We start from the raw sequence: 27,896 nt of genomic DNA, 5'->3' as shown, positions 1-27,896 counted from the left end.
TGCCTACTCAGCCAATCAGAGAAGCGAAGGGGAAGGGAAGGGAGCGGGTCTGTAGCAACAGTTGCCCTGGTGAGGACGAAGCGCCATAGCCGCGGTAGCCGTGGCGACAAGAACCCAGCAACGAGAATCAACAACAATAACAACCGAATCCGCAATAAAAATAAAAGGAGACATTTTACCAGTGGGAAACACACAAGTGGAACCAGAGGTGACGCTCTTAATGTATAGGACATATTTTTTCCTCTAATGCTTCAACTGAATTGTGTTGTTGCTTTTCCCTTTTTTTCAGTAGCCATAACTGGCAGCTGCCCTCCCAGTGTCTAACTGGCGTTAGCTTGCAAGCTAGCAGTCGTTCTGAAAATCAGCCGAGTGTGTTCATTGAATGTGGTAGTTTGTGCCTGCGGCTGATTCGAGTGACACATATTTTTTTCTGCCATGACGACGCAGCCACAGATGCATACTCAAACAGGCCGTTGTTATGGCGATGTCAAATGCAAAATGTACAAAATGGCGGTTGTTGTAGAGACCAGCTCACAGCGCGTGCTACTTGCTAGGAAGCTAACAGCGGTGCTGTCACGACAGTCTTGTGTTCGCTACTGACGCAGTTAACGTATTAAACAATTCGGAACTGACCCCCGTCTTAGTCACGTTATATTATGTGCAGTCGATGGCCGTTTAATGTATTATAATTTTTCTGTTAGCCACCTCGCACGGGGTTAATAATGTTGACTACGCATAAGGGAGGCGAAACGAGATAGTCAAGTTAAAAGTGAAACGACCTATACGTTCTTCTGTTTGTGTTGAGACATCACTGACAAATGACAGTCCCTTTACTGCTCTTTTTCTCGGTACTGGAAACTTGAGAAAGCTGTTGCAGCTGGCAGCGGGCATTTAACATCTAAGGGGCGTGGCGAAGGAGGGCGTTTTGCTTCTCATGTCCGAATTCAGTTTGACCTCTTTGTTCGCTGATTTGCTAAAGGACAACTTTACAAATATGTATTAGGGTTATTTTGATTGATAATTAACTGTATCAATAACTCAATGATAAAACACATAATTTGGTTTTGAAAACCAAAAGATCGATATAATATATCCTGTTTCAGAGTGGTGCTGAAAACACAATAACAACACAGTTAAAATATTGAAGAAAATCATTTTCTCTGTCCCAGTCCATAGGTTTATTTTTTTAGTGGCTATACAATGAGGAATATTTGTCCACGGGACCAATTTAGGAAGCAATTACCGAGAATATAAAAAATGACAGTGAGGTATGCATCAAATTCCTTGGCCATTAAAGCAGATTCTGATTCTGATTCTGATTCTCCTAACTGTTAAGATAATGCACTGCAGAATTTATGCAGTGTGTATGGGATTTTTTCAACTTGTAATACAGCCATAACTATATACGTGTGGAGCTGTAGTCATTGGGACTTTACTATTTACTATACCTGTTATATATTACTATATATAACAACAACTAGGATTAAATTTTATTTGAAAAAAAATAGTCAACTGTAATAGCATGACAGTATATTATTTAATAGTTTGTATTTACCTAACCTATTAAAGAATCAAAAGTTGTACATTTTAAAGTTGTGTTTTGCTAGGTGCTATGATTCCTTACATTCCGAAAGTCAGGAAATTATATTTCTCCTACCTTCAAAACTGAGTAGATCTCTGTCCTCTACCCTGTCCCAGCAACAGCGGTATTTATCCATCCTGTTAGGGTTGGTTTAATTTGGAGCACCCCTTGTATTTTCCGTAAATTTGTAATCTTTTGTATGTTGTTATCCTACAGTGAGTCCCAGTTCTTGTAATGGCCACCTCAGGCTATGTTGGTGAGATCCAGACAGCATCCCAAACCCAGGGCACTGGTGTTACTGCCACGCTGGGTCAACTTGAGGCCAGCTCCACCCCTACAACTGCCCCTCAGTTTCTGGCTGAGATTCAGACCACTGTGGATGCTCCCGTTGTTGTCACACCCACAGGCCAGACTACTCCCACTGAACAAGCCACCTCCATCACCAGCCAGAAGCCTAGCAGTCCAGCCCAGTCCACATCACAGGCCCAGCCGGCACAGACACAGTATGTGACTGCAGAGATCCAGGATTCCCCCACACAATCTGGAAATGCTCAAAGCACTCCTCAGTACATTGTTGTCACTGTCACAGGTAAAGCCTGAATATCACATATAATTTTTATATTTATGAAAGCAATAACAGATTTTATTTTTATGCACAACATGGGCCATTTCAATATGTGTCTACAACACAACCTGTATTAGTGCGTCAAGAGACCCAAAAAGGTTTAAACTTGTATTCATAAATTAAAAATTCTCTTTAATTAAAAAAATATATTTGTTTACAATTTTAAATACAAAATATTTGATTTAATGATGCTCAGACGATACGTTGCTTTGCATCGCTGTTATTCTCCTGTCCATCACTATATAAAGTCCGCCCAAATGATTTGACTGGCCTGACAGATATTTGCCAGAACATAATCAGTGGCCAAAGGTACAAATCCAGACCAGCTGTCCACCGCAAATATTTTGTTGGCGGGGGAAGTCAGGTGTTCCTACATGTTAACACAGCATGTTACAGCTTTATCGTTCAGGAAATGTTACTATCATACCCCAGATATTATTTAGTTGTTATATAGACAAGAGTTGCAATTACAAAATATCATCAACTTCAAGAAAATAAAAACAATATCACTAGTACTTGTGAAAGTACTTTCATTTCCTCTTTATCTTTCAGAGGGTTCCCTTCACTCAAGTGACAGTGTATCTGACTCCAGTCCCCCTCCAGCAGTGGTGCAGACAGGAGTTCCCACCCAGGTTGTTCAGCAAGTACAGACAGCTCAGCAGGTAAAACATACACACAGAAAAGCAGAATATCAATTCAATTCAATTTTATTTATGTAGCATTAGTAACAGTACAAACTGTCTTGAGATGCTTTACAAAACCTGGCCTGAAACCCGACCTGAGACCCCCAGAGCAACGACGAAGGCAACAGTGACAATGACAAACCCCCTTTAAACAGTAAGAAACCCTGAGCAGAACCCAGCCCATATGAGGGACCCATCTCCTTGAGGCCAGCCGGGTAGAAACAGAAAAAGAGAGAGAAGAGAGCAGCAGGAGGAACAAGATAAACATACATCTGTCATAGATACATACATTTGGCTAAAGCATAGATGTAAAATCTAAGCATGATGCAAATACATGATATAAAAGTAAAGTGGTAAAGTTTAAAAAAAGCCCTCTAAAAAGCTTTATTTGTCATTATACAATGGAATTACATGGTCAGATGGAGGGTTAGTCCTGAGCCGCTGCGACTGTGGGCCAACCTGACCTGGCGCCTAGCATGTTTTGATGATGGGAGGAGCGTGGGTTTTCTCCGGAGCGCCCAGGGAGAACATGCAAACTCCACACACAAAGGCCCTGAGAATCGAAACCTCTATAAGAATTGAGATATAAGAGATATCATAGGCACATTGGAGAAGGATGCATTCAGGTAGGAGTGGATAACCACAAGCCATGAAGACTGTGCAGGTTGATGATACCAGGATCACAGCTGAGTACCATGGAGTTCCATAGGTCAGAGTGTGAATGAGGCCAGACACACTTACAAGAACATGGAAGAGGATGGGAAGGAGAAAGGAGGGATAGACGGACACGCAGCTGTTAACATGCTATATAGTGGTAGCACACATGAGTAGAACTAGAGAAGAAATTAGAGGAAAGGAGCTGGGTGCGAGAGAGAAGAAAGTAGAGGACAGGTGCTCAGTGCATCATCCCCCAGCACCCTAGACCATAGCTAAGGGATGTATCAGTGTCCCTTGAGCTAGCCCTAACTATAAGCTTTATCAAAAAAGGAAAGTAGAGAGGGTGTATGTTTCCTGAACCCGAACTGGGACCTGAAGGCTTTAAGTCCTGTTCTACTTTTGAAACTCTAGGAACAACAAGTAAGCCTGCACTGTGTGATCGAAGTGATCTATTGGGATGATATGGTACAATGAGGTCTTTAAGATACGATGGAGCTATGCCTTTAAGGGCCTTGTATGTAAGGAGAAGGATTTGAAAATCTATCCTGGATTTTGCAGGGAGCCAGTGAAGAGAAGCTAAAACTGGAGTAATAAGATCTCTCGTTAATTCCCGTCAGTGCTCTTACTGTTTCAAATTTTAATCAATTTTAGGCTTTTAAAAAGCTATTTTAACAGCCAGACAGTAATGAATTACAATAATCCAACCTAGAAGACACAAATGCATGAACTAGTTGTTCACCGTCATTCTGAGACAGGATGTATTTTGACGATATTGCGCAGGTGAAAGAATGCAGTCCTGGTCATTTGCTTTATGTGTGAATTAAAGGACATATCCTCATCAAATGTAACACCAAATTTTCTCACAGGATTACTGTATGATTAGATAATTTATCTCTGAAGTGTTTTGGGGCATATGCATTGGCTTCTGTTTTGTCTGAGATTAAGAGTAGGAAGTTATAGGTCATCCAAGCCCTTAATAATAATGATAATAACAACAATAACAATAATAAAGGCTTGGATTAACCTTTATTATTATTATTATTATTATTATTATTATTATTATTATTATGTCTTTAAGACATGCTTAGAGTTTAACCAGCTGATTAGTTTCATTTGGTTTCATGGATAAATATAGCTGGGTATCATCTGCATAGCAATAGAAATTGATGCAGTGTTTCCTAATAAGGCAAACAGGTATAATGTGAAGAGTACTGATCCTAGCACAGGACCCTGAAGAACTCCATAACTTACTTTTGTATAAATAGAACAATTATTGTTCCACTTATACAAAATTGACAAACTGGAATCTGTCAAACAGATAGGATTCAAACCAGTGTAATGTGGGGTGATACCATGTTGGAGACAGCAGCTTGAAACTGAGCTCCGTTGTTTTAACTGTTAATTTCCTAACAAAACTATTTTAAAAATCGTCAGACTTGCACAAACTCGGCATGGCAAGTTCTTTGAGAGGCAGAGGCTCAAAACAGGAGCACATGAAGGACAAAAACGTGAAGCAGCTAACTTTAATGCAGACTCCGAGTGGTGCGGCGGATGCTAGCACATGTGACCCTGGGTCCAAAATTTTAACAGAACTGGAGAAGTTAAGGAAGGAAAATTTAGACGGACACACACAGACCAGACTGTCGCTGACAAAAATTTAATCCTCCATCCAAGAACTGAAAGACGAAATTACTAAACTGGAAAAAAGAACCATGGATTCAGAAGGACGTATTAGCGCTGCGGAAGATATCGGGATGAGACACCAGAGAGCGATAAGGTGCCTTTTACATAGAGAGATGGATCTGATGGCCAGATGTGAAGACCTGCAGAACAGGTCAAGATGGAACAACTTGAGAATCTACCGGGTGCCCGAAGGAAGTGAAGGAAAGGATGCGAAGACTTTTGTGAAGGAGCTAATTCAATCAGTCCTTCAGCCGATGCCTGACGTGAAACTACAAATAGAGAGAGCCCACAGATCCCTAACAGCCAACCTAAAGAACCCCACTGCCACTCCGAGATCACTGATTGTCAAGTTTCTGGATTACTCCGTGAAGGACGCTATTTTAAGACAAGCCTGGAGCCAAAGACAGATCCTCTACAAAGCAGAGCCGATATTCTTCGACCATGATTACTCCCTGGAGTTACAAAAGAAGAGAACACAGGTGTGGGATGCAATCAAACAGTTAAAGCAGAAAAACATCAGCGCCAAATGCATCTACCCAGCACAACTGAGGATCTTCACTGGTGATGGTGAAAAGACCTACTTGACGCTAACACATGCTCTCCAGGCACTACAGGAACTCAAGATACAGGCCCGGGTGGATGAGAGGGAGTGGATGTAGAGCGAGCTGTCCCGCTACAGGTGGAGCACCGCGGGAGGGAGATGAGGAAAAGACCCAGCAGTGCTACCAGCTATGGATTTCAAGGCTCTCCTCAGTGGAGATGAATGATGCTGAGTTTCACTTTATGCATTTTAAAACAATCAATGCTAGATGAATACTAAGTTTTACTATGACGGACAGAAGTTAGTAAACAGTGAGTATTACCCGCATACCGAGCAGCAACGACCGCTTCAGCAGTCGGACGTCAGCAGCTCCAACACTATATGTGTGTTCCCCACAGAGGAGCAGTCACCCTCCTCAGCCCAGGTTACACTAGGGACTGGTTTCTGAAAAATCCAGTTGGGTATGTGGAAGTTCACCTTATTTTGTTTTGTCAGTGTTATTTGTTCTATTCTACCTTGAGATTGGATTTGGGCCACTGTCATCATGTATCATTTCAGTTGATATAGAGTTTATGTGTATTCATTTATCAGAAAAAGAGCACTTAAAACTCAGGAGACAATGGGTGGATCAGATATATAGCTCCTCTTTCAAAAGCGGGAGGAAAAGAGGAGTCGCCATCCTGCTAAATAAGTTTATTTTAGCTACAAAAAAACAATTCCTACAACTGCAGGAGTAGGCTCTTTGTCCAAGAAATCCATAACTCTTCTGGTGGGCCTGGTGGATGTTTAGCGCCACCTACACCCTAGAGAGAAGGACTATACCTTCATATCACAGGTGCATGGCAGCATGTTTTTTTACTTACAGAACGAGTGAATGTAATATAGAACCAATAACTATATCGGACCATGCTCGTGTCACCTTAAAGATCAGATAGGACAACATAAACAGTTTGAATATTGAAGACTCGGCGTTTCATTATAAAACAATGAAGCAATCCAACAAGAAATCCGGAAAAACCTAACAGACTATCTGAAATCTAATGATAATGACAAGTCTCCCCCTCTATTCTCTGGGAGACGGCCAAAGAGGTGATGAGGGGTAACATTATTGCTATCTCATCCAGATTAAAAAAGCAAAGTGTTGTGAAGTTGTGACCGCACAACTGTAGACTAGCTCAGCAAGTTGAATTAGAGAGGGAAAGAAATTAGAGACACAGTATCAACAATCAAAAGAACATGAAGTTCTGGTATTATTAAAAGAAAAGAGACAGAAACTGGATGACCTGTTGACTTACAAGGCAGAGAGAGCACTGTGATTTATAAATAGGAAGTACTACGAATTTGGTAATAGAGCAAGCCGCTTGCTGGCCTACCAGCTGTGTAAAGCTCAGTCTAACAAAGTAGTGCATAAAATCAAATGCCCAAATACTAACCAGATGTTAACTCGACCAAAAGATATTTCAGAGGCAATCGCTACTTACTACCAAAAGCTATAAGATCAGCCTGATAAAAAAGACAAGATTGAATCTTTCCTTAATTCAATTAATTTGACCAGTTTAACAGTAGATGAGGCAGTTACGATGACACGTCCAATTACAGAAGAAGAAATCAAAGAAAATATTCTCAGACTTAAAAATAACAAATCTCCAGGGATAGGTTGCCTTCCTGGAGAATATTATAAAACCTTGGTAAATGAGTTTACTCCAGTTTTGTGTAGAGTCTATAACTATGCTCTAGCAGAAGGGCAGCCCTCAGGGTCATGGTCAGATGCAGTGATAAGTGTTATCAATAAAGACAATAAAGACCCGAATCTATGTACATCTTACCGCCCAATCAGTCTCCTATGTGTAGATCTTAAAATTTTGACCTCCATTATAGCAAATAGGATACAAAAATATATTAGAAAACTTATAAAGCCAGACCAGACGGGTTTTATTAACAACAGACAGGGAACCTATAATGTGAGAAGGGCCTTCGACTTACAGTCAGTTGCAGCCAGGAGAAACACCCCGTCAATGCTTCTCAGCTTAGACACGGAGAAGGCATTTGACAGGGTTTATTGGACCTTTTTAAAATCGACTCTCAGCAAAATGGGCTTTAATGATATTTTTGTGAAGTGGATTAAAACTTTTTATAAAAGTCCCAGATCCAGAATTAGAGTAAACGGACATTGCTCAGAATTTTTCCCATTGGGATATGGCATACGTCAAGGAGATGCTTTGTCACCCTCCTTGTTTGCTCTCAGCATTGAACCTGTAGCTGAATTGATAAGATCTAATCCCCTTATACAGTGAATACTTGATGAAGGAATACCAGGGATGCCCCTGTCTAGTCTTCCATTTCTTAGCCAGCAATCTCAGAAAAAAAACTCAAAATCAATAATTTATAGATCGTACACACATTGAAGATCTGGAATTTTTGGAATCCAAAAACAACTAAAGGGAGCTGCCGCTCTGTCACGGGTCATGCCTACAATAGGGAACATAGAGTTCTTACCATCCATGTCTGACGGGGCTTATAAAAGATGGGCAGAGTGTGGTTTGATAAAAATAAATCAACTCCTGAATGGGCATATATTTAAATTCTTTTCACAACTTAGAGACAAGTTTGCCTTGCCTTCAAGTGACCTATATAGATATGTACAAATTAGACACTATGTTACAAAAAAATACAGATTGGGAAAATATATATAAATAAATATAAAACTTGGATGGAGGGGTGTCACTATGGCCGTGTACTCGGAAGGGTGAGCATCAGGAGTGAAAATTTCTGTTGACCGCATTAATGTGATTTCGCCTTTCTTACTTTGCACGGACGCATGAAAACAACCGTAAGCTTGTACAGCGTTGTGAAAAAGAATAAAAGATAGTCAAATGGACTCAGAAGTGAAGTGAAGTTCGTAGTGTGCGCGTCGTCAGTTTTTCTCCTGTGTTTAGCCTACCGCGGCTTATTGTTTTTTTTTGTGGTCACCAGTCAGCCGCAACAAAGTTAAAAAAAAAAAAAAAAAAAAACAACAAAAAAAAAAAACAGTGTAATGCGGTTCCTTTTATCTTGATCACACTTTCGAGTCTCTGTAGTAAAATATTGTGATCAATAGTGCCAAATGCAGCACTAACATTTAACAGGATAAGTGTAGAGACCATGGACCAACAAGTCCATTGTCTGAAGCCATGAGGAGATCATTGGTAACTTTAACCAGAGCTGTTTCTGTACTATGATGAACTCTAAAACCTGACTGAAACTCTTCGAACAAACCATTCCTGTTTAAATGGTCACACAACTGATGAGCAACAACTATTTAGAGAATTTTCAAAATAAAAAGGAAGGTTGGAAATTGGTCTAGAGTTGTTTTTTAAGTAGATGTATACTACAGCAATCTTAAAAGACAGAGCCACGTATCCTGTTGATAAAGATACATTTATCTGGTTTAATATGGAGGTGTTGATTTATGAGCAGTTTAGTTGGGATGGGATCTACAAGACAAGTTTAGGGTTTAGATGCTGTGATTATTGAAGTGAGGTCGGAAAGATCTATTGGAGAAAAGGATTCCAAATATTGATTAGGTACTACACAAGTTTTTAATGTAATATATTATGTCTCTTACAGCTGTCAGAAGGATGCCTTGAACAGAGCTATGACTCTGTCAGCCTGGCCACCATGCTGAAAATAAATCTGGGGTTGTTCTTGTTTCTTCTATTAACGTTACAGAATACTATTTTATATGTTGTTAAACTATCTTTCCAGACTGTGTGTGCTTCTTCAGAATTAGTGGAATGCCAAATTCTTTCCAGCCTTTGGACTGCCAGTTTTCAACTGCGCAATTGTGAATTATAACCAGGGAGCTAGCCTCCTCCGAATCATGACCTTTTTCAGAGGGGCAACTGAGTGAAAATTAAATTAAATTTAGTAATAACTTTCTTACAACTGTCCTGTACTGAATGATTCCTCATCTCAACAGAGGTCTGTTCTTCAGGCCACCTCCCAGATAGCCAAGACTGAACCCGGCACACAGCTCAATGTCACCAATCTACAACCTGTTCATATCACCCAGGAGGTAAGCCAATTTACCACAACTTCACAGCACAAAATGTGTGACATCTAACACATGCAAAATGTAGTGTATTGCCAATATAGGACCACAGACACGGTGAGTTACCAAAATAATATTGGTAGTTAGGGTAAAAAACTGAAAGACTGTCAACTGTATCAGGACAGCCAGAATGCCTGGCCTCGGGATCAGCAAACTTCAGTATCTCCCCATGTTCCTCCAGTATTATCAATTGTTGTGCCTCTCTGTGCATACTATGGAATAGGAGAATTGAGCAATTTGAGGCCTTCCTGCAGCCAGTTTCTAAGTCGGTCAGGGACACAAAATAAGCTGTTGCCATAGAGTTGAGGGAACAATGAATATGTAGCTAAGTGTAACTTTAATTATTCAGAAGATACAGCGTTCAAAATAAACAAAGCGTGTTTTAACAAGGTAGATAAGGTTTCAGTGTTTTTTTGTGTGTATGTGTGTGTTCACAGGTCCAGCAGCAGCTCACATCAGTGGCTGTGCAACATGTGTACACCAATCAAGTGCAGTATGTGGAAGGAGGAGACACTAACTACACAACAAGCGCCATGTTAGAATAACAGTCCATAATTTTCTAACATATGTCAAAATCAAGCCTTTTTTTTTTTTTCACAATAAATGTTCCATCAGTGTCTTTGTTGTCTAATACATTGTTACATTTCTCTCAACTAGTCGTTCCAGCACCTTCCCTTATGCTGACAACCCCCTGTACACCCAGACCTCAGCTACCCACTATTATGAAGGTCAGCCAACTTCAGGCTCACAGGCCTCCACCCCCGGTACACCTCTGACTGTCTCTGTGAGTACTGGCACTACAGGGGGTGTGTCCATGTTTGTGGCCCAGCCCTCTAGTGCAGCGGGAGGAGGGGCCACTGTGGTGACATCAGGTGGTACCACCAATGGATTAGAGGATGGGGCAGCCACCAACAGTGGCACAGCAGCCAACTATGTGATCCAGGGGGGTTACATGCTGGGCAGCAGCACCAGTGGAGGGGCAACTGGCAACAGTCAGAACTACTCACACACTGCCCGCGCATCCCCAGCCACTGTGAGTATTACTGAGGGCGAGGAGAGTAGTGTGCCGTCGGCAGACAAAAAGGTATGCTGAGGCGCCAGGCGCTGGAACTTCTTCTTGTTTTGTTCTCGTCTACACAACCCTTGGGAGGCTAACACTGATGACGTCATAGTTGCGTTTTGTGAAGTGGAAAATGTAATTAAAATTTGGGACTTGAGAGCCAGAAAACAGTGCTGTAATATTTTGTGTATAGATCACAATTAAACTTTTACCTCTTGAAAGAAACCTCAATGAAAACAAAACCATGACCTCATCATTTTCATATCATTGCAGTGCATGTGATGACAGGCATTTTTAATTACTTTGAAATGCCCCAACATTATACTTTTCATGATAATGATAACCAAAATGTCATTGGCAGATATCCCATCAGTATTCCAGGGCATTGATTCATTGCATACCAAAGTTGTATGCCACGGCACGCAAACAGATGTATTTACGTTTTCATTCCTGACTTGATGATGAAACTGTGAAAATTGAATGATTTGAAAAATGCACAAGCATGCTCTGTATAATAAGGTAAACAGTGTGTTTAATGAGTTTGCTAATAAGCATGCATGTATTTGTGTGTGCATTAGTTGGGGTGTGTTTTCCTCTTTATATCCATTGGCTTCACTAATTGCACCAGCTTTTTTTTTTTTTCCATCGCCTGTGTGTCAGGTACAGTGGTTGCTGGACAACTACGAGACAGCTGAAGGAGTGAGTCTGCCACGTTCCACTCTTTACTGCCACTATCTGCTGCACTGCCAAGAGCAGAAACTAGAGCCTGTTAATGCTGCATCTTTCGGGAAACTCATTAGATCTGTTTTCATGGGCCTACGCACACGACGCCTGGGTACACGGTAAGATTGGTTGTCACACACCCAAACCCCGGTACAGACCTAATAAACCAAACCATATGAACACTTAAGGGTCATGACAGACCAAGCCAATGGCCACATATGGCCTTTTGTGTCAGTACTTTTGTGGTCCCGCACCGTTGCCACTAGTCGATTGACTAAGTTGATCAGACTGATCAACTTAGTGAACCAGTGCAGGAGAAGAGAAAAGGTGACAAAAATGAGCAAACAAGCAAAGGGGGCGTATATAGGAGGCTCTCTTATTTTACACCTAAACCCAATTTGAACATTCAAATACACAGATATTTTCACAACAGTTTGCAGCCAGCAGGCCCTTTGCTGTTTTTGGTCCAATTCTTTGTCCAAATATAGCCAGTGTGAGGAGATGTCACAGCTGGCTTTTGTTGCTCATAGTTCTTTGATGTTGGTATATACATATCACACATAGACAAGTTAAAATCCTTCAACATGTGCCAGTTTTCAATTTATTTTTGTGCCTGCTTGCCAGTGACATTTTAGGGTTTGTTTTTGGCTTATCTGTCTTGCCCATTGTTGTGAACCTGATACCAGAGGGCACACATATCTGATAGATATTGGGGGTTAAATGTGTAAGGTCAACCTCAGGAATGCCTTGGGGAAATATCTTGAAATTCGGCACTTTAACTACAGATGAATTAGAATGTGAAGATGAGAAGTCAAGGTATCTGTGACCTCATGTCCATCCTGGTCTCATGACTGAACTGAAATAGGTGGTCAAAGGTTAAAGTGACCTCACACAACACACCGTTGTTACGTTCATTTTATCTCAAGGATGAATTGAGAAGATTTTGGTGGTCAAGTGACACTGATTTCACATTTGTCCGCAGTTTCAATTGTGATGGTCAGTGGTCACTGTGACCTTACAAATTATTATGCATTTATTTTAAGTGATGGCATTTTATATGTCATATACACTAATGGTCTGCAAAAAAAACATTTGTCATACAACTGCATGTTGGAAAATCTATCACTAGTTTCTTTTTGCTAAATGCACCCTTACAAGAAAATAATCTGTGTAACATCACAGAAGGAATAGCCAAAGAGCACACAGAGATTGTCTACCACAGTATTCATTGATGCACATCATCATATATATATATAAGTTGTCCATATGAAAATATAAATTAGTAAACACTCATGCAAAGTATCCAACAGGAGAATGAGGGAGTTTTTTGTAGGAACATCTATAGAGTTCTATGGACTTTTTTAGAAATACACATAAGTACATAAGTATTAATGTGATTTTAATCAAGGAACCTTTATGGATAATGTACATTTGGGTATTTTGTTTTGTGAAATGTAAGTTATATTTTTCAGTAACTATTAAGACCCCATGTTGGCTGGGAGTTTACATAGGTTTATTTAGACACCATAAGCCCTTTCCTATTGGTCCCTCTTACTTTCTCCTCTATTGATCTGATATTTGAGAGAAATTTGCCAGGATATGTCCAGTTTTATGTAAAACCATATTTTATCTATTCTTGGTAGAGGTAACTCTAAATACCACTATTATGGGCTGAGAATCAAGGCAGGCTCTTCTCTTCTCCGTTTGATGGAAGACCAGCAACACCTTGCCATGAGGCAACAACCATTCTCACAGAAACAGAGGTATTCACCAAAATGCACATTGTGTCTGTCATTACACCATTGTAACCATATGCACTGCCTGGCCAAAAAGGCAGGCAGTGGACTGCCTTTAGCTTTGATTACTGCACGCATTTGCTGTGGCATTGTATCGATAAGCTTCTACAATGTCACAAGATTTATTTCCATCCAGTGTTGAATTAATTTTTCACCAAGATCTTGTATTGATGATAGGAGACTCTGACTGTGCAAAGCCTCCTCCAGCACATCCCAAAGATTCTCAATCCATGTGTGAAAATGATGTCTCATGCTCCCTGAACCACTCTTTCACAAATTGAGCCAGATGAATCCTGGCATTGTCATCTTGGAATATGCCCGTACCACCGGGGAAGAAAAAATCCATTGATGGAATAACCTGGTCATTCAGTATATTCAGGTAGTCAGCTGACCTCATTCTTTGGGCACATAATGTTGCTGAACCTAGACCTGAGCAACTGCAGCAACCCCAGATCATAGCACTGCCCCCACAGGCTTGTACAGTAGACACTAGGCATGATGGGTGCATCACTTCATCTGCCTCTCTTCTTACCCCGATGTGCTGTTTTCCCACTATCCTTCCAGTTTTTAATAATGCGCTGAACAGTTCTTAACCCAAGTTTGGTAGTTTCTTCAATCTCCTTAGATGTTTTCTCTGCTTGATGCATGCCAGCGATTTGACCCTACTCAAACAGACTAACATCTTTTCCATGACCTACGATGCGTCTTTCGACATCATTGTATAAGAAATGAGAAGCTACTCATTGCATCAGTTGGGGTTAAAAAACTTGTTGCCAGCTGAAAGATAATCACCCATGCAGTAATTATCCAATAGGAGGCTTGCACCTATTTGCTGGTGGCGACTTTTTTTTTGGCCAGGCAGTGTATCTATTTCACATTTCTGAGTCTGTATCTATTTCATTCATACATCTGTGTCACTTACTTGTGTTTTCCCTCTGTCTCTGACACTACATGTTATTTTTTAACCTTTTCATAGCTCCATGCTAGTCTTATGGGCATACTGAGTTGCCATTCCATTTTACTTTAACTTTAATTTGCAAGTCTAATCCTAGACTTGAATGTTTGAGGTTCCTTTGCCCCACTCCCATCAGATTAAAGCCTGTGCATAAAGTGGAGGGAATGACCAATGGGACGGCAGCAGGAGCAGGCCAGCAGCAGCAACATCAGCAGGGGTCTGGTCATGTGGACATCAGCAGCCAGGTCCAGCAGTACCAGCAGTTCTTAGGTGATGAACTTTTTAGTGAACAAACACAACTATGAACACAAAGAATTTAACTTGAAGTCACAGAATCTAATATTTGTGAATCTGATGGTTTTATTGTGAAAATATAGTGTACCTTTAGAATTCATTTTCAAAATTAACAATATGTGTTTGTAAACATTACAGGTACCAGTAATAATATCATGCAATAATCAGTGATTGGGATATTAGTATTTCTCATGTAAACAGTGGTACACATAACTAAAAACTTCCATATATCATATTAACAGCATATCTCCAATAGGATAGAAACCGGGGTGCTAATATAGACCCTATATAAACACACTAAATGCTATTTACAGTTAATGCTGATTACCCTATGTATAATATTATATCAATGTAATTTCTTTCTAAGTATCCATTGTTCATATGTCTTGTGTTCAGATGCTTCCAGATCTCTCCCAGAGTTCCCAGACATCAACCTTGAGGGCAGGTCTCTGCCGGAAGGCATCGAGTTGGAGCACATAAAGAGTTTTCAGCTGCTGTACAGGGAAAACTGTGAGGTAACCAATTGGGCACTGTATATTTGTAAGTTTGACTTTTCTATATAGTTGTCAGGGAGTCAGTGATGGACTACTGTGAATGAAATTTAACCAATTGTAACCTATAGGTGGCACCACACTAACTAAGTTCACTGGAAAAAGGAAAATCATATGAGAACCATTTTTAAGTTCTTGCAAACACATAGCCTACATCAAAAGTCGCTTTTTAACTTTTTGTTTGACGAGTTTGTCCCATGAGAATCTTCATGTCCTTAGTAATTCAGCATTAAATGTTTTCTCCATGTTCTTTCAGGCCATACTGGATGTGATGATTAACCTGCAGTTTACTCTGGTGGAGACTTTGTGGAAGACATTCTGGAGGTACAGCCAAAGTCAGGCTGGAGATGCCACGTTGGCTGTGTGAGTGGTTAGGTTCTTTGTACATTAATTCATGACTCAGATTTTGTTCTAACATAATAATGAAACAATTGTCCTATTGCAGTAGCAGTACTATTTCCATACAAAGTATGCGTGTCTTGGCAGTCATGATGAGTCAGAGAAGCGTCTCCCTAAGACCTGCCTGGTGTTGCTGTGCAAGTATGAGCCCGTGCTGCGCTGGAGTCGTGACTGTGACAACAGCCTCTACCAAGGCCTGGTGGAGATCCTCATTCCAGATGTCCTCAGACCCATCCCTAGTAAGACTCTACAAGAACTATGATCATATAGTAAAACACCATGGATGGCATACAAATATAATTACAGTGGACATTCAGTCATGTCTGTGCATATATAAAATGTACTCATACAAACTCATATCAATTTTTAATTTAATCACTTTGAACACTGCCACACAATTTCAACACATTGAAACTTATTCGTACTGTCTGCATGGCTAAGAATTTCCTTTCCAGCAAAGACTTAGCAATGTTAACCAGATGTTTGATAATCCGTTGTCCTTTACTACCAGGTGCCTTAACTCAAGCCATCCGCAATTTTGCAAAGAGCCTGGAGAGCTGGCTAACAAATGCCATGATGAACATCCCCGAGGAAATGGTCCGCATCAAGGTACAATTTCCTCGTAGCTTGCAGTTGATGGATTTATAAATCAGTTGCAGTTGATGGATTTATAAATCTAAAATTTCTATTATAAATGTTTTTAAAGTGGTATATATAGCATGGTGACTGAAATAACCCGTAAGAGAAAGAAATTGTTGCTACTGCTATTGGTGAGAGAATGATTGGGAGAAGACTGAGGAATTATATAGTGTGAGTGATGGGCTAATGAATTACAAGTGTGCAGATGGCATACCATGCTTGTGACTGCCACAAAACAGCCCAAAGCATTGGCTACATAGGCACTTCTCAAATAGTGAGGTGTCAGGGGTGCCGTGAGAGTAGGGGCGACTTTCAGCATCAATGCAGCTGCCCGTCTTTTAACTAGAGAAGAGAGCACATCACTCCTGTCTTCTAGTCCCTCCACTGGCTTCCAGTCCATTTTAGAATTGTTTTTAAACTTCTAATGTTTGTTTTTAAAGCTCTTAACGGCCTCCCCCCATCTTATATGTCTGAGATGTTGACTGTTCGTGAGTGTGTTAGGGCAAACCTTGTTGGAAGTGCCCAGGTCAAAACTTAAACACTGGGGTAACCGAACCTTTTCAATTCCCAGCTGCACCTAGGCTCTGGAATAAGCTCCCCACGGACATGCTTCTCATTACTGACCTGGGCCTTTTCAAAGCAAAACCTCAAACGTATCTTTTTAGAATGGCTTTTAGTACCCGGTAGTGTGGTGACACTTTTATTTTATTTTACTTTATTATTTATTTATTATTTATTATTTTTATTCTATTTTATATTACTTTTTATCCTCTCATTTATTGTTTTTATTTTTTAGCTTTATTTTACTATTGTACTTGTTTTCTGGTGTGTTTTTAATTGTTGTTTAATCTTTTGTAAAGCACTTTGGTTCATCTGTGAGTTGTTGTAAGGTGCTATATACTGATTTCCATTTCCATTTTACATCAAGATCTTTTTGCTCTGACTGACCCATAATCTTCCTCCTTGTGCTATCACAGGCAATGTCAGCCAATGCATTTGCCCAGACACTGCGTCGTTATACCAGTCTGAACCACCTAGCCCAGGCTGCCCGCGCTGTCCTCCAGAACACGGCTCAGATCAGCCAGATGCTGTCCGACCTCAACCGCGTTGACTTTGCTAATGTCCAGGTTAGTTTTGTCTTTTAATATTATACTCTGGCAGCAAATTTATGTGAAATCACATGAATTTGTTGAATCTTGCATTGATCATTTTTGCTTTAGCTTGTGGCTCTTCCTGTCCTCCAGTACACAATGTCAGAAGAACGCAGAACAATGAACCTAGTATTAATTACTTACTAACTAATCCAAGATACAACTGCCCGCTACTTTGCCCTCATCCTTTGCAGGAACAGGCTTCATGGGTGTGCCGTTGCGAAGATCGTGTTGTCCAGCGGTTGGAGCAGGACTTCAAACTGACCCTCCAGCAGCAGAACTCATTGGAACAGTGGGCTGCTTGGCTTGATAATGTGGTCTCCCAGGTCCTAAAGCCATACCAGGACAGCCCTGCCTTCCCTAAGGCCGCTAAGCTCTTCCTTCTGAAGTGGTCCTTTTACAGGTATGATGGGTGAGCCGCTACAGGGTCAGGTGTTATAAGACATGGAAGAATGGAATTGAGTAGATGTTTGTGTCAGTTGTCTTCCATTATTATTATCTATAGCTCCATGGTGATAAGAGACCTGACCCTGCGGAGTGCAGCCAGTTTTGGATCCTTCCACCTGATCCGCCTGCTTTACGATGAGTATATGTACTACCTTATAGAGCACAGAGTGGCACAGGCTAAAGGAGAGACCCCCATTGCTGTTATGGGAGAGGTATCATCACACACACAACACAGATAAATACATATAGTAATCAAAGCAATATTTACATTACTAACCCATTCCCCTCTTCCCATTAGTTTGCCAGTTTAGGCCGGGGTCTGAGCCAAGTGGATCCTGACAAAGGTCTGGACCTTTTTTCTACTTTATCTCACACTACCTGTCATGTTTCAAGTGTTGTTTGTTATCATCTCTATTACGTTTGTCTACTACAGAGGAGGAAGAGGAAGAGGAGGAGGAGAGTGATGAAGAAGGCCAGGAGCTGTCCCTTCCTTCGGATGGGGCCGTGCTAGGAGAGGAGTCTCTTGAACCACCTGCCAAGCTGGCCAGAACTGACCAGAGAGTCCTCTTCTCCTCTGGGTCAGCTGATAATTAATCACTGACGGATGTGGGCTGATTATATAATTGTACACACACAAACAGATGTACAAAGAACACTTATTTATACACCACACGTGTACATACTGTAGATCTTGTCAAAAAACAAGCCGTAACTGCTGCTGCCAGGATGGCACAATCAATGTTGGCACCATTGATTAAATCAATAGGGTGTGGTTTCAGTAACAGAGTGTTTTATGTTTCTCTTCACATGAAGAGAAGAACGTGAAGAGAAACATGGAACATTCAGAACCTTCAGTTGTATAAATCTGGAAAAAATAACTAAAGCTGGGCATGTTTTTTGTGTTTCATTACATTACATACTGTATCCTTGCTGTCTTCTTTCTGATAAACGTCTTCTCCCCATACATCCTCCTAAAACTGTCATACTTGGCACATCTGGAATATTTTGAGTATCAGTTTGATAGTGGCCATCAAAATAACTTCAACAGAAGGAGGCTGCAAAATAAACTTAACGGTAAACGGTTACTGAATTTAATTGCTACTAACACATTAACATGTTTTGGTGAAAGAGAAGGCATGAGAGATTTGTGAAAGACAGCAGGCAGATGGGATTTCGGGTGGGTTTGTCTAGTGTGCATGTGTCTGTCTGTTTTCTGCCTGCTTGTATGAACACTGTGGTCACATCACTATAGTGTTTTTTTTTTCTTAAAGCTGACTGAACTTTTCCATGTTGTTTGATTGTGAGCCGTGCCAAGTGTTGACTGTTGTAGATATTTTCTAAGGCATTGCGTTTTAATTTGGGGGGCCTATGTATATTTTCAGTTTCATTTAATTCAGGGCCTCACAGCAAGAAGGTTCTGGGGCAAATCCACGAGCCGACTAGGGCCTTTCTGTGTGGAGTTTGCATGTTCTCCCTGTGTCTGCGTGGGTTCTCTCCGGGTACTCCGGCTTCCTCCCACTGTCCAAAGACATGCTTGTTAGGTTAATTGGTGATTCTAAATTGGCCGTAGGTGTGCATGTGAGTGTGAATGGTTGTCTGTCTCTCTGTTTAGTCCTGCAATGGACTGGCGACCTGTCCAGGGTGCACCCACCTCTCGTCTGATGACAGCTGGGATAGGCTCCAGCCCGCCTGTGACCCTTCACAGGATGAGCAGTTACAGTAGATGAATGAATGAACGAATGAATTTTATTCAGGTGTAAAGAAAATGTTCTTTTGTTATTAAGAGTGCCTGTTGCAGCTGCTACACACACTTGTAAAGATAAATCTATGGCTGTGGAATAGGGACTCCCATTATTTGCTGCAAAAATCATCTGTCTTTATTAAACATGTGATTCCATGAGAGGTACTGTTTCTCTGTGGCCTCATGTTCCTTTGCCTCATTTCTGTATATTTTTCCATATCTATGGCAATTTGCTTTGAACACAAATCATATTATTTTTAAATTATTTTTATGTTTTAAGGAGGACTGTGCCTGAATAAGAAAGGTGATATTATCATATTCTACTGTATATCTGTTTTTTTTATTTTGTTGTCACTAAGTGAACCTCTTGTGCAGTGTATGGTGATGTGTTGTCACATATTATAAGCAAAATTTGTGTGCGATATTGATTTGTGATTCTGCATTCAGTTGTCAAACCTATATCATGTCTGATGATTTGTCCACAAACAGGCTAAGGCCCTGCCTCTTTGCACATGTTGAATATTGTCTTTTAAATGTTCAGTTATTTGAGTTGTTTTTAATTTTCTCTGAATCTTGTTGCATTTTTAATGGTGAAGTGGAGGTGTCATATTCATATACCTCGTACCACCAAGTGACGTTTAGAGAATTTGGTGAGAGCAGTCCTCCACCAACACTGATTTCCTTCATCTCACTGCGTTTCTGCCCTCCTGCCAATGGCTTAGTTTTGTTTCATGCATCCATGTTCTTAATCGCTGTTCATTGAGACTGGTTGTTGTAAACGTGTCTTTTTAAAAAAAAACAAACAAACAAAACAAAACAGTTTTTTTAATGCAGTCTTTAAATTGCTGCCGTACCTGATTTTAACAGGCATTGCCAGCCTTAAACCAGCACATCATCCTTTATATTGAGTCTATAGCTACCACTAATGAGTAAATATCAATCCAGTCTATTAATGGTCTAGAGCGGAGAGAATGGCTATTGTTTACCCATCATTTTGTAGTGGACAATCTTTCATGTATAAACAAACAGAGAAGAAAGATGTTGACAGTGGCAGTGTTTTATGATTTTGTTCTGCTAATCAGTAGGATTGTGCCTTTGGAGGTGGTAGAATGCAATTAAAATGTTTTAATTTTAAACAAATACATTAAAGAATTTTTAAATTGCATTTGGATTCCTGCTTGTATTTTAGATGTATTATTTTGTATTAGATTTGTTTTTTCCTCCATGTTTTGATTACTGAGTAGTACTGAGACATTGCTCTGCACATCTGTATTTATGTCAAAACAGGGTTACTGTCATAAATACAGCCACAAGTTTGTACACTTGCACTTTTAGTTGATAAGTAGATTGTGACTTTCTCAGTCCCTCTCTCCCTCTCTGTCTGTCTCACACATAACCTTCTCTGTTAATACTCCTGCTGCTTCCATAAAATATGACGCAGGGAGAGGAAATGCAGATACTTTAGTCAGACCCATTAATATCCAGAAACTCAAAGCTTAAATAGTGTTGAAACTTTTTGCGGATAGGCGTTACAACTGTATGGCAACTAGATAATGTTATAACTAACAAGGTGGTCAAGTCACAAGATGGCACATACAGAAAATGTGTAATGATCCTACTAATAATAATGGCAGAGGCTAGAGCAAATGAAAACTTGTTTAGGTAGTGAACGACAGTTTTCCAAAGGCAAAACAGCCCACATTAGTGTTTGAGGAGCCTGCCTCTACTAGGAATAATTTGTGGTGTAAATATCATCCTTAAACCTGTGCTTGACTTTCCTCCTTTGTATCTGCACTTAATCAGATTAGGAAGAGCACAGCAACAGGGACCTGCTGGCTCGGTAGGTGGAGTGGGTCATACCAGAAACCACAGGGTTAGCAGTTTGGTCCCTAGTGCACGGACGACATGCTGAAGTGTCCTTGAAGAAGACACCCAACCCTGAAAATTTTCTGTTCTCAGTGAAAGAGTGCATTTGTGTAAATGAGTGGTAGATGTATAATTATTTTACTCACTGCGGGTGTTCTTCTATTCCAGTTCTTTTACTGCAAGTTCAGATAGACCAGTGGTTCTCAATTATTTTCTGTCATGCACAAAAATTTTTTCACGCCCCCTGTACTTCCTTCACCAGCTCAGAAGCTAACTAATCCAGTTCTCATGGCAATAATTCAGTCTGTTTCCGGCACATCCATTGCAGTATGGTTTGAATCAGCAGAGAGAAACCATCCAAGCACATCACCTACTTATAGGTGATGAACAGACTATTATATACTCATATTTATACTAGTTTAATAATAACTTACTTATGCCAAAGTAAGCAATCGGATAAATGAGTGTAGATATACTGTATACTCACTTATCTTCAGTGATGGGCACGTTACTTTTAAAAAGTAGTTAGCCTATAGTTATTAGTTACTTCTCCCGAAAAGTGACTGAGTTAGTAACTGAGTTAGTAACTCCACTATAAAAGTAACAAGTTAGCAGAGAAAGTAACTATTGCGTTACTTTAAAAAAAAAAAAAAAAAGTTTAAATACGTCTAAGAATTTGAATTTTTTTCTGAGTGTAATGTACTCTTCACGTGTACGTCCTTGGCTTTTACCTCAATGAGGTTAAAGTAGTGCCTATACTTTCACCTTGAATAGGCAGCATTACCTGAATGCCCCAAACTAACCATTGCTGCAGGCTATCTCTGATTGCGTGTGTGATACTGCTAACCCTAAAGCTGAAATTATGCTTCCGCGTTGACACAGCGCATCCGTGCGTACGGACCTATTAAGGTTGAATTATGCTTCCGCGTAGTGATCACGCAATGGTCACGCAATGGCCACGCAGTTGCTTGGACGCAGTGTGAGACCGTGATGGTTCTGCGTGGGGTTTACGTGTCGAAATGCATGCCACACCGGTAGAGGGCGCTATGGTTTTTTGTGACCGACCGACCGACACTCTTGTGACTATCTCGCCTCGTTATTTACCTTCCGGCTTTTGCCGTAGTCACAGTGAACGATGGACACCGAGACAGAGAGACTGGCGTTGGAGCTCCAAATTATTCAAGCAGAGGAAGAAATACTTCTATTGCAAATTAGGGCACGACAAAGGAGACAATTATGTTTATGAGTGGAAACCGGAAAAGCGGTCTCCAGCGGATGTAGTTAGCGGACCAATCACAGCCAATGCCGCTGCGTTGCTGCTGCGTTGCTGCTGCGTTGCTGCTGCGTTGCTGTTGCGTCGCCTCGACGCGCGTCGAGGATTTTTGGGAGGTGCGCGTCTGGCCCTTGCGTAGGACGCACGGGGGTCCGCAAGGACGCAATAGGTCCGTAATAGGTCCGTACGCACGGACGCGCTGTGTCAACGCGGAAGCATAAATTCGGCTTTACGGACCTATTGCGTCCTTGCGGACCCCCGTGCGTCCTACGCAAGGGCCAGACGCGCACCTCCCAAAAATCCTCGACGCGCGTCGAGGCAACGCAACAGCAACGCAGCAGCAACGCAGCGGCATTGGCTGTGATTGGTCCGCTAACTACATCCGCTGGAGACCGCTTTTCCGGTTTCCACTCATAAACATAATTGTCTCCTTTGTCGTGCCCTAATTTGCAATAGAAGTATTTCTTCCTCTGCTTGAATAATTTGGAGCTCCAACGCCAGTCTCTCTGTCTCGGTGTCCATCGTACACTGTGACTACGGCAAAAGCCGGAAGGTAAATAACGAGGCGAGATAGTCACAAGAGTGTCGGTCGGTCGGTCACAAAAAACCATAGCGCCCTCTACCGGTGTGGCATGCATTTCGACACGTAAACCCCACGCAGAACCATCACGGTCTCACACTGCGTCCAAGCAACTGCGTGGCCATTGCGTGACCATTGCGTGATCACTACGCGGAAGCATAATTCAACCTTAACCCTAAACAACACCTGCCCAACTGAAGACTGCGCTGCCGCTGATTGGCTTACCATGAAATCTACCTTAGCCAATCATCATCACTTATGCGGCTACTCCGACCCACCCCACCCAGAGGGGGAAAAAAACACCTTCGCAGCTCTTGTGGCTGGCTGACAGCGCAAGTGCGATACGCACCACATTTTACTGTTGGTAACGGTAACGGCGTTGTAACGGAAGAAATAGTAATTAGTTAGATTACTCATTGCTGAAAAAAGTAACGCCATTTATTTTAACGCCGTTATTCCCATTACCTTACACTGACACAAATCTTCATGTTGCTCTATACTGTCACCACCCACACTCGGATACTTATGTGCGATTTAAATGACACATCCTCGTTGAATATAACTGCTACAAGAAAAAAAAATAAAAACTCCTTAGTGCAAACAGCTGACATCAGCATTCTGTCCCTAGCGAGAGGTACTATTCTCAGCCGCTGGGTATCACGTACAAATCATGTGGACACAAATGGAGGAGTCAGGGATCAGGCAGGCTCAGAGGTTGTTTAATCAAAATTCAGGGGCAAAACCAGGAATTCAGGAAACAGGCTAAGGTACAGAGGTCCAACGGGAAAAAACTCAGGTAATAAAGAATAGCTAAAGTCACAAGAAATCACTCAAAGAAGATAGCCTACTAACTGGAATGCTTCAGGTAGGGCCTAAACCTACAAGACAATCTGGCACAGGAGGAAAGAAGAACACAGCTTAAATACAGGAGGGGGAGGGAAGACAATGAGACACAGGTGAAACACATGAGGGCAGGGAAGCAATCACAGACAGAACTAGACAGGAAGACAGACTTCAGCAGATTCTGACTAAAAAATAAAACAGGAAGTGACAAAAAGGACAGAAAACTGAACTAAAAAATAACAGATACTACGTGGTCCTGACACTGGGGACATTGTCAGCAGATCTACACTTACTATACACAATGTGGACAAGTTAATCTTTCTGGCAAATAATATGAAGGTTGAGTAACTGAACAGGGCTACTTGCTGAAACAGTTAGTGCTTCACTTTACTTGTTGAAAAGTTTTGTTAACAAGCTGTTAACAAGCTGTGAGGAATTTATTTTTTATAATATTTCATGTATTTTTTGTTTATTTGAAAATATTTTATTTATTGAAAAGCTTATTTTATATATATTTTCTTTATTTGAGAATATTTAATTTAACCTATTGGCAGCACTTCGCAATAGTGTTCTTTTTTTAATTTTATTTTCATATGTTGTACAATGTTAGAATAAATTGTTGGTTTACAAATAATAAACATGCAAATAAACAAGCAAATTTAGGTTTTGCTTTTTCTTCCCATACTATACCAAAGATGAACCGAACCATGACATCAAAACTGAGGTATGCGTCGAACCGTGATTTTTGTGTATCGCTACTCTAGTCAATCATGCATGGATGTGTAGTAGCCTACTACTAATGACCGAGTATTTGTTTTTTTTTGTTGTTTTTTAAAAAAAAAAAAAAGCCACCTGGAAGACAAGATGAAAACAATATTGACACAGAGGGCGTATTTTGATAGATAGATAGATAGATAGATAGATAGATAGATAGATAGATAGATAGATACTTTATTGATCCCGAGGGAAATTCAAGCATCCAGTAGCAGTAACATACATTGAACATACAATACAAAAACTATATAAAAAATAGAAAGTAACTAGAAATAAAATGTTTTATACAACTATAAACTATGTTAAAAATATAAAGTGACCTGTTAAAAATATAAAGTGACCAGTAGAAGTAGAAGTTTTTTTTTTTGTTTGTTTGTTTTTTCATAAATATGAGAACTACAAATGGGGGGGACTGTGTGCAATTAAATTAGTTTGTAAACAGATGAATGAAATGAAAAAATGAATGAAAATCACAGTCACCACATGTAGCAGAGGTAGACAGACATGACAATGACAGAGTGTCCAGTAAGTGGTGCAAAAAGATTTGTCCATTGTCTATTGTGTCTCCTGCCATCACTGAGAGCTGTTGTACAGTCTGATGGCCAGGGGGACGAAAGAGTTCTTCAGTCTGTTGGTGGAGCAGGATTGAGACAGCAGCCTGCCACTGAACACACTCCTCTGCCTGATGAAGGTGTTGTGCAGAGGGTGGTGGGCGTTGTCCAGTATGGACAGCAGTTTGTCCAGGGTCCTTCTCCCTGCCACTGTCACCAGAGAGTCCAGCTCTGTGCCCACCACTGAGCCAGCCCTCCTCACCAGTCTGTCCAGTCGAGCAGCGTCCCTCTTCTTGCTGCTTCCTCCCCAGCAAACCACAGCATAGAAGAGGACGCTGGCCACCACAGACTGGTAAAACATCTGCAGCAGTTTTTTGCAGACGTTGAAGGACCCCAGACTTCTCAGGAAGTACAGACGGCTCTGTCCTTTCCTGTGGAGTGTGCCCATGTTTGTAGTCCAGTCCAGCCTGTCGTCCAGCTGCAGCCCCAGATATTTGTAAGTCCTGACCACCTCCACATCGACCCCGCTGATGGACACAGGTTGGAGATGTGATTTCTTCCTTCTGAAGTCCACCACCATCTCCTTGGTCTTGGAGGTGTTCAGCTGCAGATGATTGGACCTGCACCACCTCATGAAGTCCGCGACCAGGCTCCTGTACTCTGACATCTGAGTATTTCTGCATGTGGCAGAGCTCAGAGTTGTACTGGAAGTCAGATGTGTACAAGGTGAAGAGTACGGGAGAGAGCACAGTCCCCTGTGGTGCTCCGGTGCTGCTGACCACAGTGTCTGACGTGCAGTCCTTCAGTCTGACGTACTGTGGTCTCTATGTGAGGTAGTCTGTAATCCATCTCACCAGGTGTGAGTCCACCCTCATCTCTGTCAGCTTGTCTCTCAGCAGGAGGGGCCGGATGGTGTTGAAGACGCTGGAAAAATCAAAAAACATGATTCTCACAGCACCGCTCTCCTTATCCAGATGCCCTGTGTAACAGATAGAGGATGGCATCCTCCTAGATCCTCCTAGAACCTAGATTACATGTTGAGTTGAAGAGGTATAGGCTATTATCTGGCCCTACCCTGTACCTCAAGTTTTTTTTTCTACATAAATTGGCGAGCCACTTGCAGGAGAGAATCGGTATCTGTTGAAGAAAAAAAACAATCCAAGTCTTAGTTCCAAGTTTGCTGAAGTGGTGGAGGTTTATTGGAGTTCCAGGTCATGGTGAGCCTACCGACACAGAGTGGTTCTGAGATCAGAGACTGACCCTGATTGCAGGGCCAAAGCACAGATATACCCTGTCCCCGGGTGTGGTTGCAGACAGTTTCTGATTAGATCGTATAGTGGATGTATATTGGTCAGCCGAGGGCAACTTTACACAGGAGGGTGAACTCAGTAGGGGGCAGGGGTGGCTCCCTGACGTGGTCAAAACAAAAGGACAAAGGGACAAAGGAGTCACACTCAGGTAGTATGATCAAGGCTCTGATCAGCAGGTGAGAGGAGATGGGGAGGATAGACTAAGGAGTATGATCAGGAAACTGATCGGCAGGGGAGCAGAGACAGGAGAGATCAACATATGGTTGGAATTGCCCCAGACGTGTCAATTCCAATGTCCCTTCAAAGTTTACTTCTTCAATCCACCCTTTTTTTTTTTCAAATAACAAAAGATAAACATAAGCAAAGCACACCAAAGACAATCATACAGCATAACCAAACAACATTAGGAAGATAGAGCAATGTCAGTTTTCACACTTAATCAAAATAAATTTTAATTTTGTACAAAAAGTCAGAATTTTCATCTTCTAGTTGTAGGTTACATTCAGTTGTGGTTGTAGCCGAATACATGATTGTAGCAGTTGTTTTAGTAATCAGTGATTTACAAACAGATTTGAGGCAGGTAATTAAAAGACTGAGAATGAGCAGTGCACCAACTCCAAGTAATACAAATTCAAAGATTAAGTAGCCCACAAATCCCAATTTCCCTTTAAGCCAATCAAACAAACTAGTGTCAACAGGATGATGTAAAGTCTTAGCAATGTTGCTCATGTGATTGTTTTTTTTGTTGAATGGTAGCATTGTGATCAGGTATGAACGTGCAACATTCAGTTCCAACAATGGCACATGTTCCTCCTTGGGAGGGAGATAGTCCAGTGCAGCATGATTCTGTAGAGACCTCATCCTGATGGCAGCCATTTCTTGCAAGAGTGTGGTTATGCCCTCTGCAGTCGAATTTGCAAGGTCTTCGATCTCTTATCTGATCTAAAGCTGCCATGACTCCGTAACTCGGAATGACAACACCAAAAAATCTTGTCCATGGCGTTTGTGTATGTGTGAATAATGTGGACCGGAGGGGGCAGAGTAAGGACTCGCATGGCTGGTACTGCATGACCAAGACCATA

General features: G+C 41.2%; 1 protein-coding gene across 4 annotated transcripts; it reads left to right on the top strand.

Annotated features, from left to right (window-relative positions):
• On the top strand, nucleotides 1-21,873 carry rfx1a (regulatory factor X, 1a (influences HLA class II expression)). Of its 4 annotated transcripts, none has more exons than XM_084571488.1 (18): nucleotides 1-208; nucleotides 1,799-2,171; nucleotides 2,760-2,869; nucleotides 9,730-9,825; nucleotides 10,299-10,396; nucleotides 10,519-10,894; nucleotides 11,582-11,763; nucleotides 13,288-13,407; nucleotides 14,532-14,665; nucleotides 15,086-15,204; nucleotides 15,497-15,603; nucleotides 15,727-15,878; nucleotides 16,151-16,248; nucleotides 17,256-17,405; nucleotides 17,624-17,832; nucleotides 17,935-18,088; nucleotides 18,175-18,220; nucleotides 18,310-21,873. In XM_084571488.1, exons 2-18 carry the CDS (start codon nucleotides 1,817-1,819, stop codon nucleotides 18,468-18,470), a joined length of 2,667 nt encoding a protein of 888 aa, XP_084427614.1. In that variant the 5' UTR covers nucleotides 1-208; nucleotides 1,799-1,816; the 3' UTR covers nucleotides 18,471-21,873. The 4 variants fall into 4 exon arrangements, with proteins under 4 accessions (XP_084427614.1, XP_084427612.1, XP_084427613.1 ...); XM_084571486.1 differs by having other exon boundaries at nucleotides 10,519-10,945; XM_084571487.1 differs by having other exon boundaries at nucleotides 18,175-21,873.
• The last annotated feature ends 6,023 nt before the right edge of the window (nucleotides 21,874-27,896 follow it).

This window comes from Chelon labrosus (genome assembly GCF_963514085.1).
Source record: "Chelon labrosus genome assembly, chromosome: 21".
Classification (NCBI taxonomy): Eukaryota; Metazoa; Chordata; class Actinopteri; order Mugiliformes; family Mugilidae; genus Chelon; species Chelon labrosus.
This window is presented reverse-complemented; position numbering and strand designations above follow the sequence as displayed.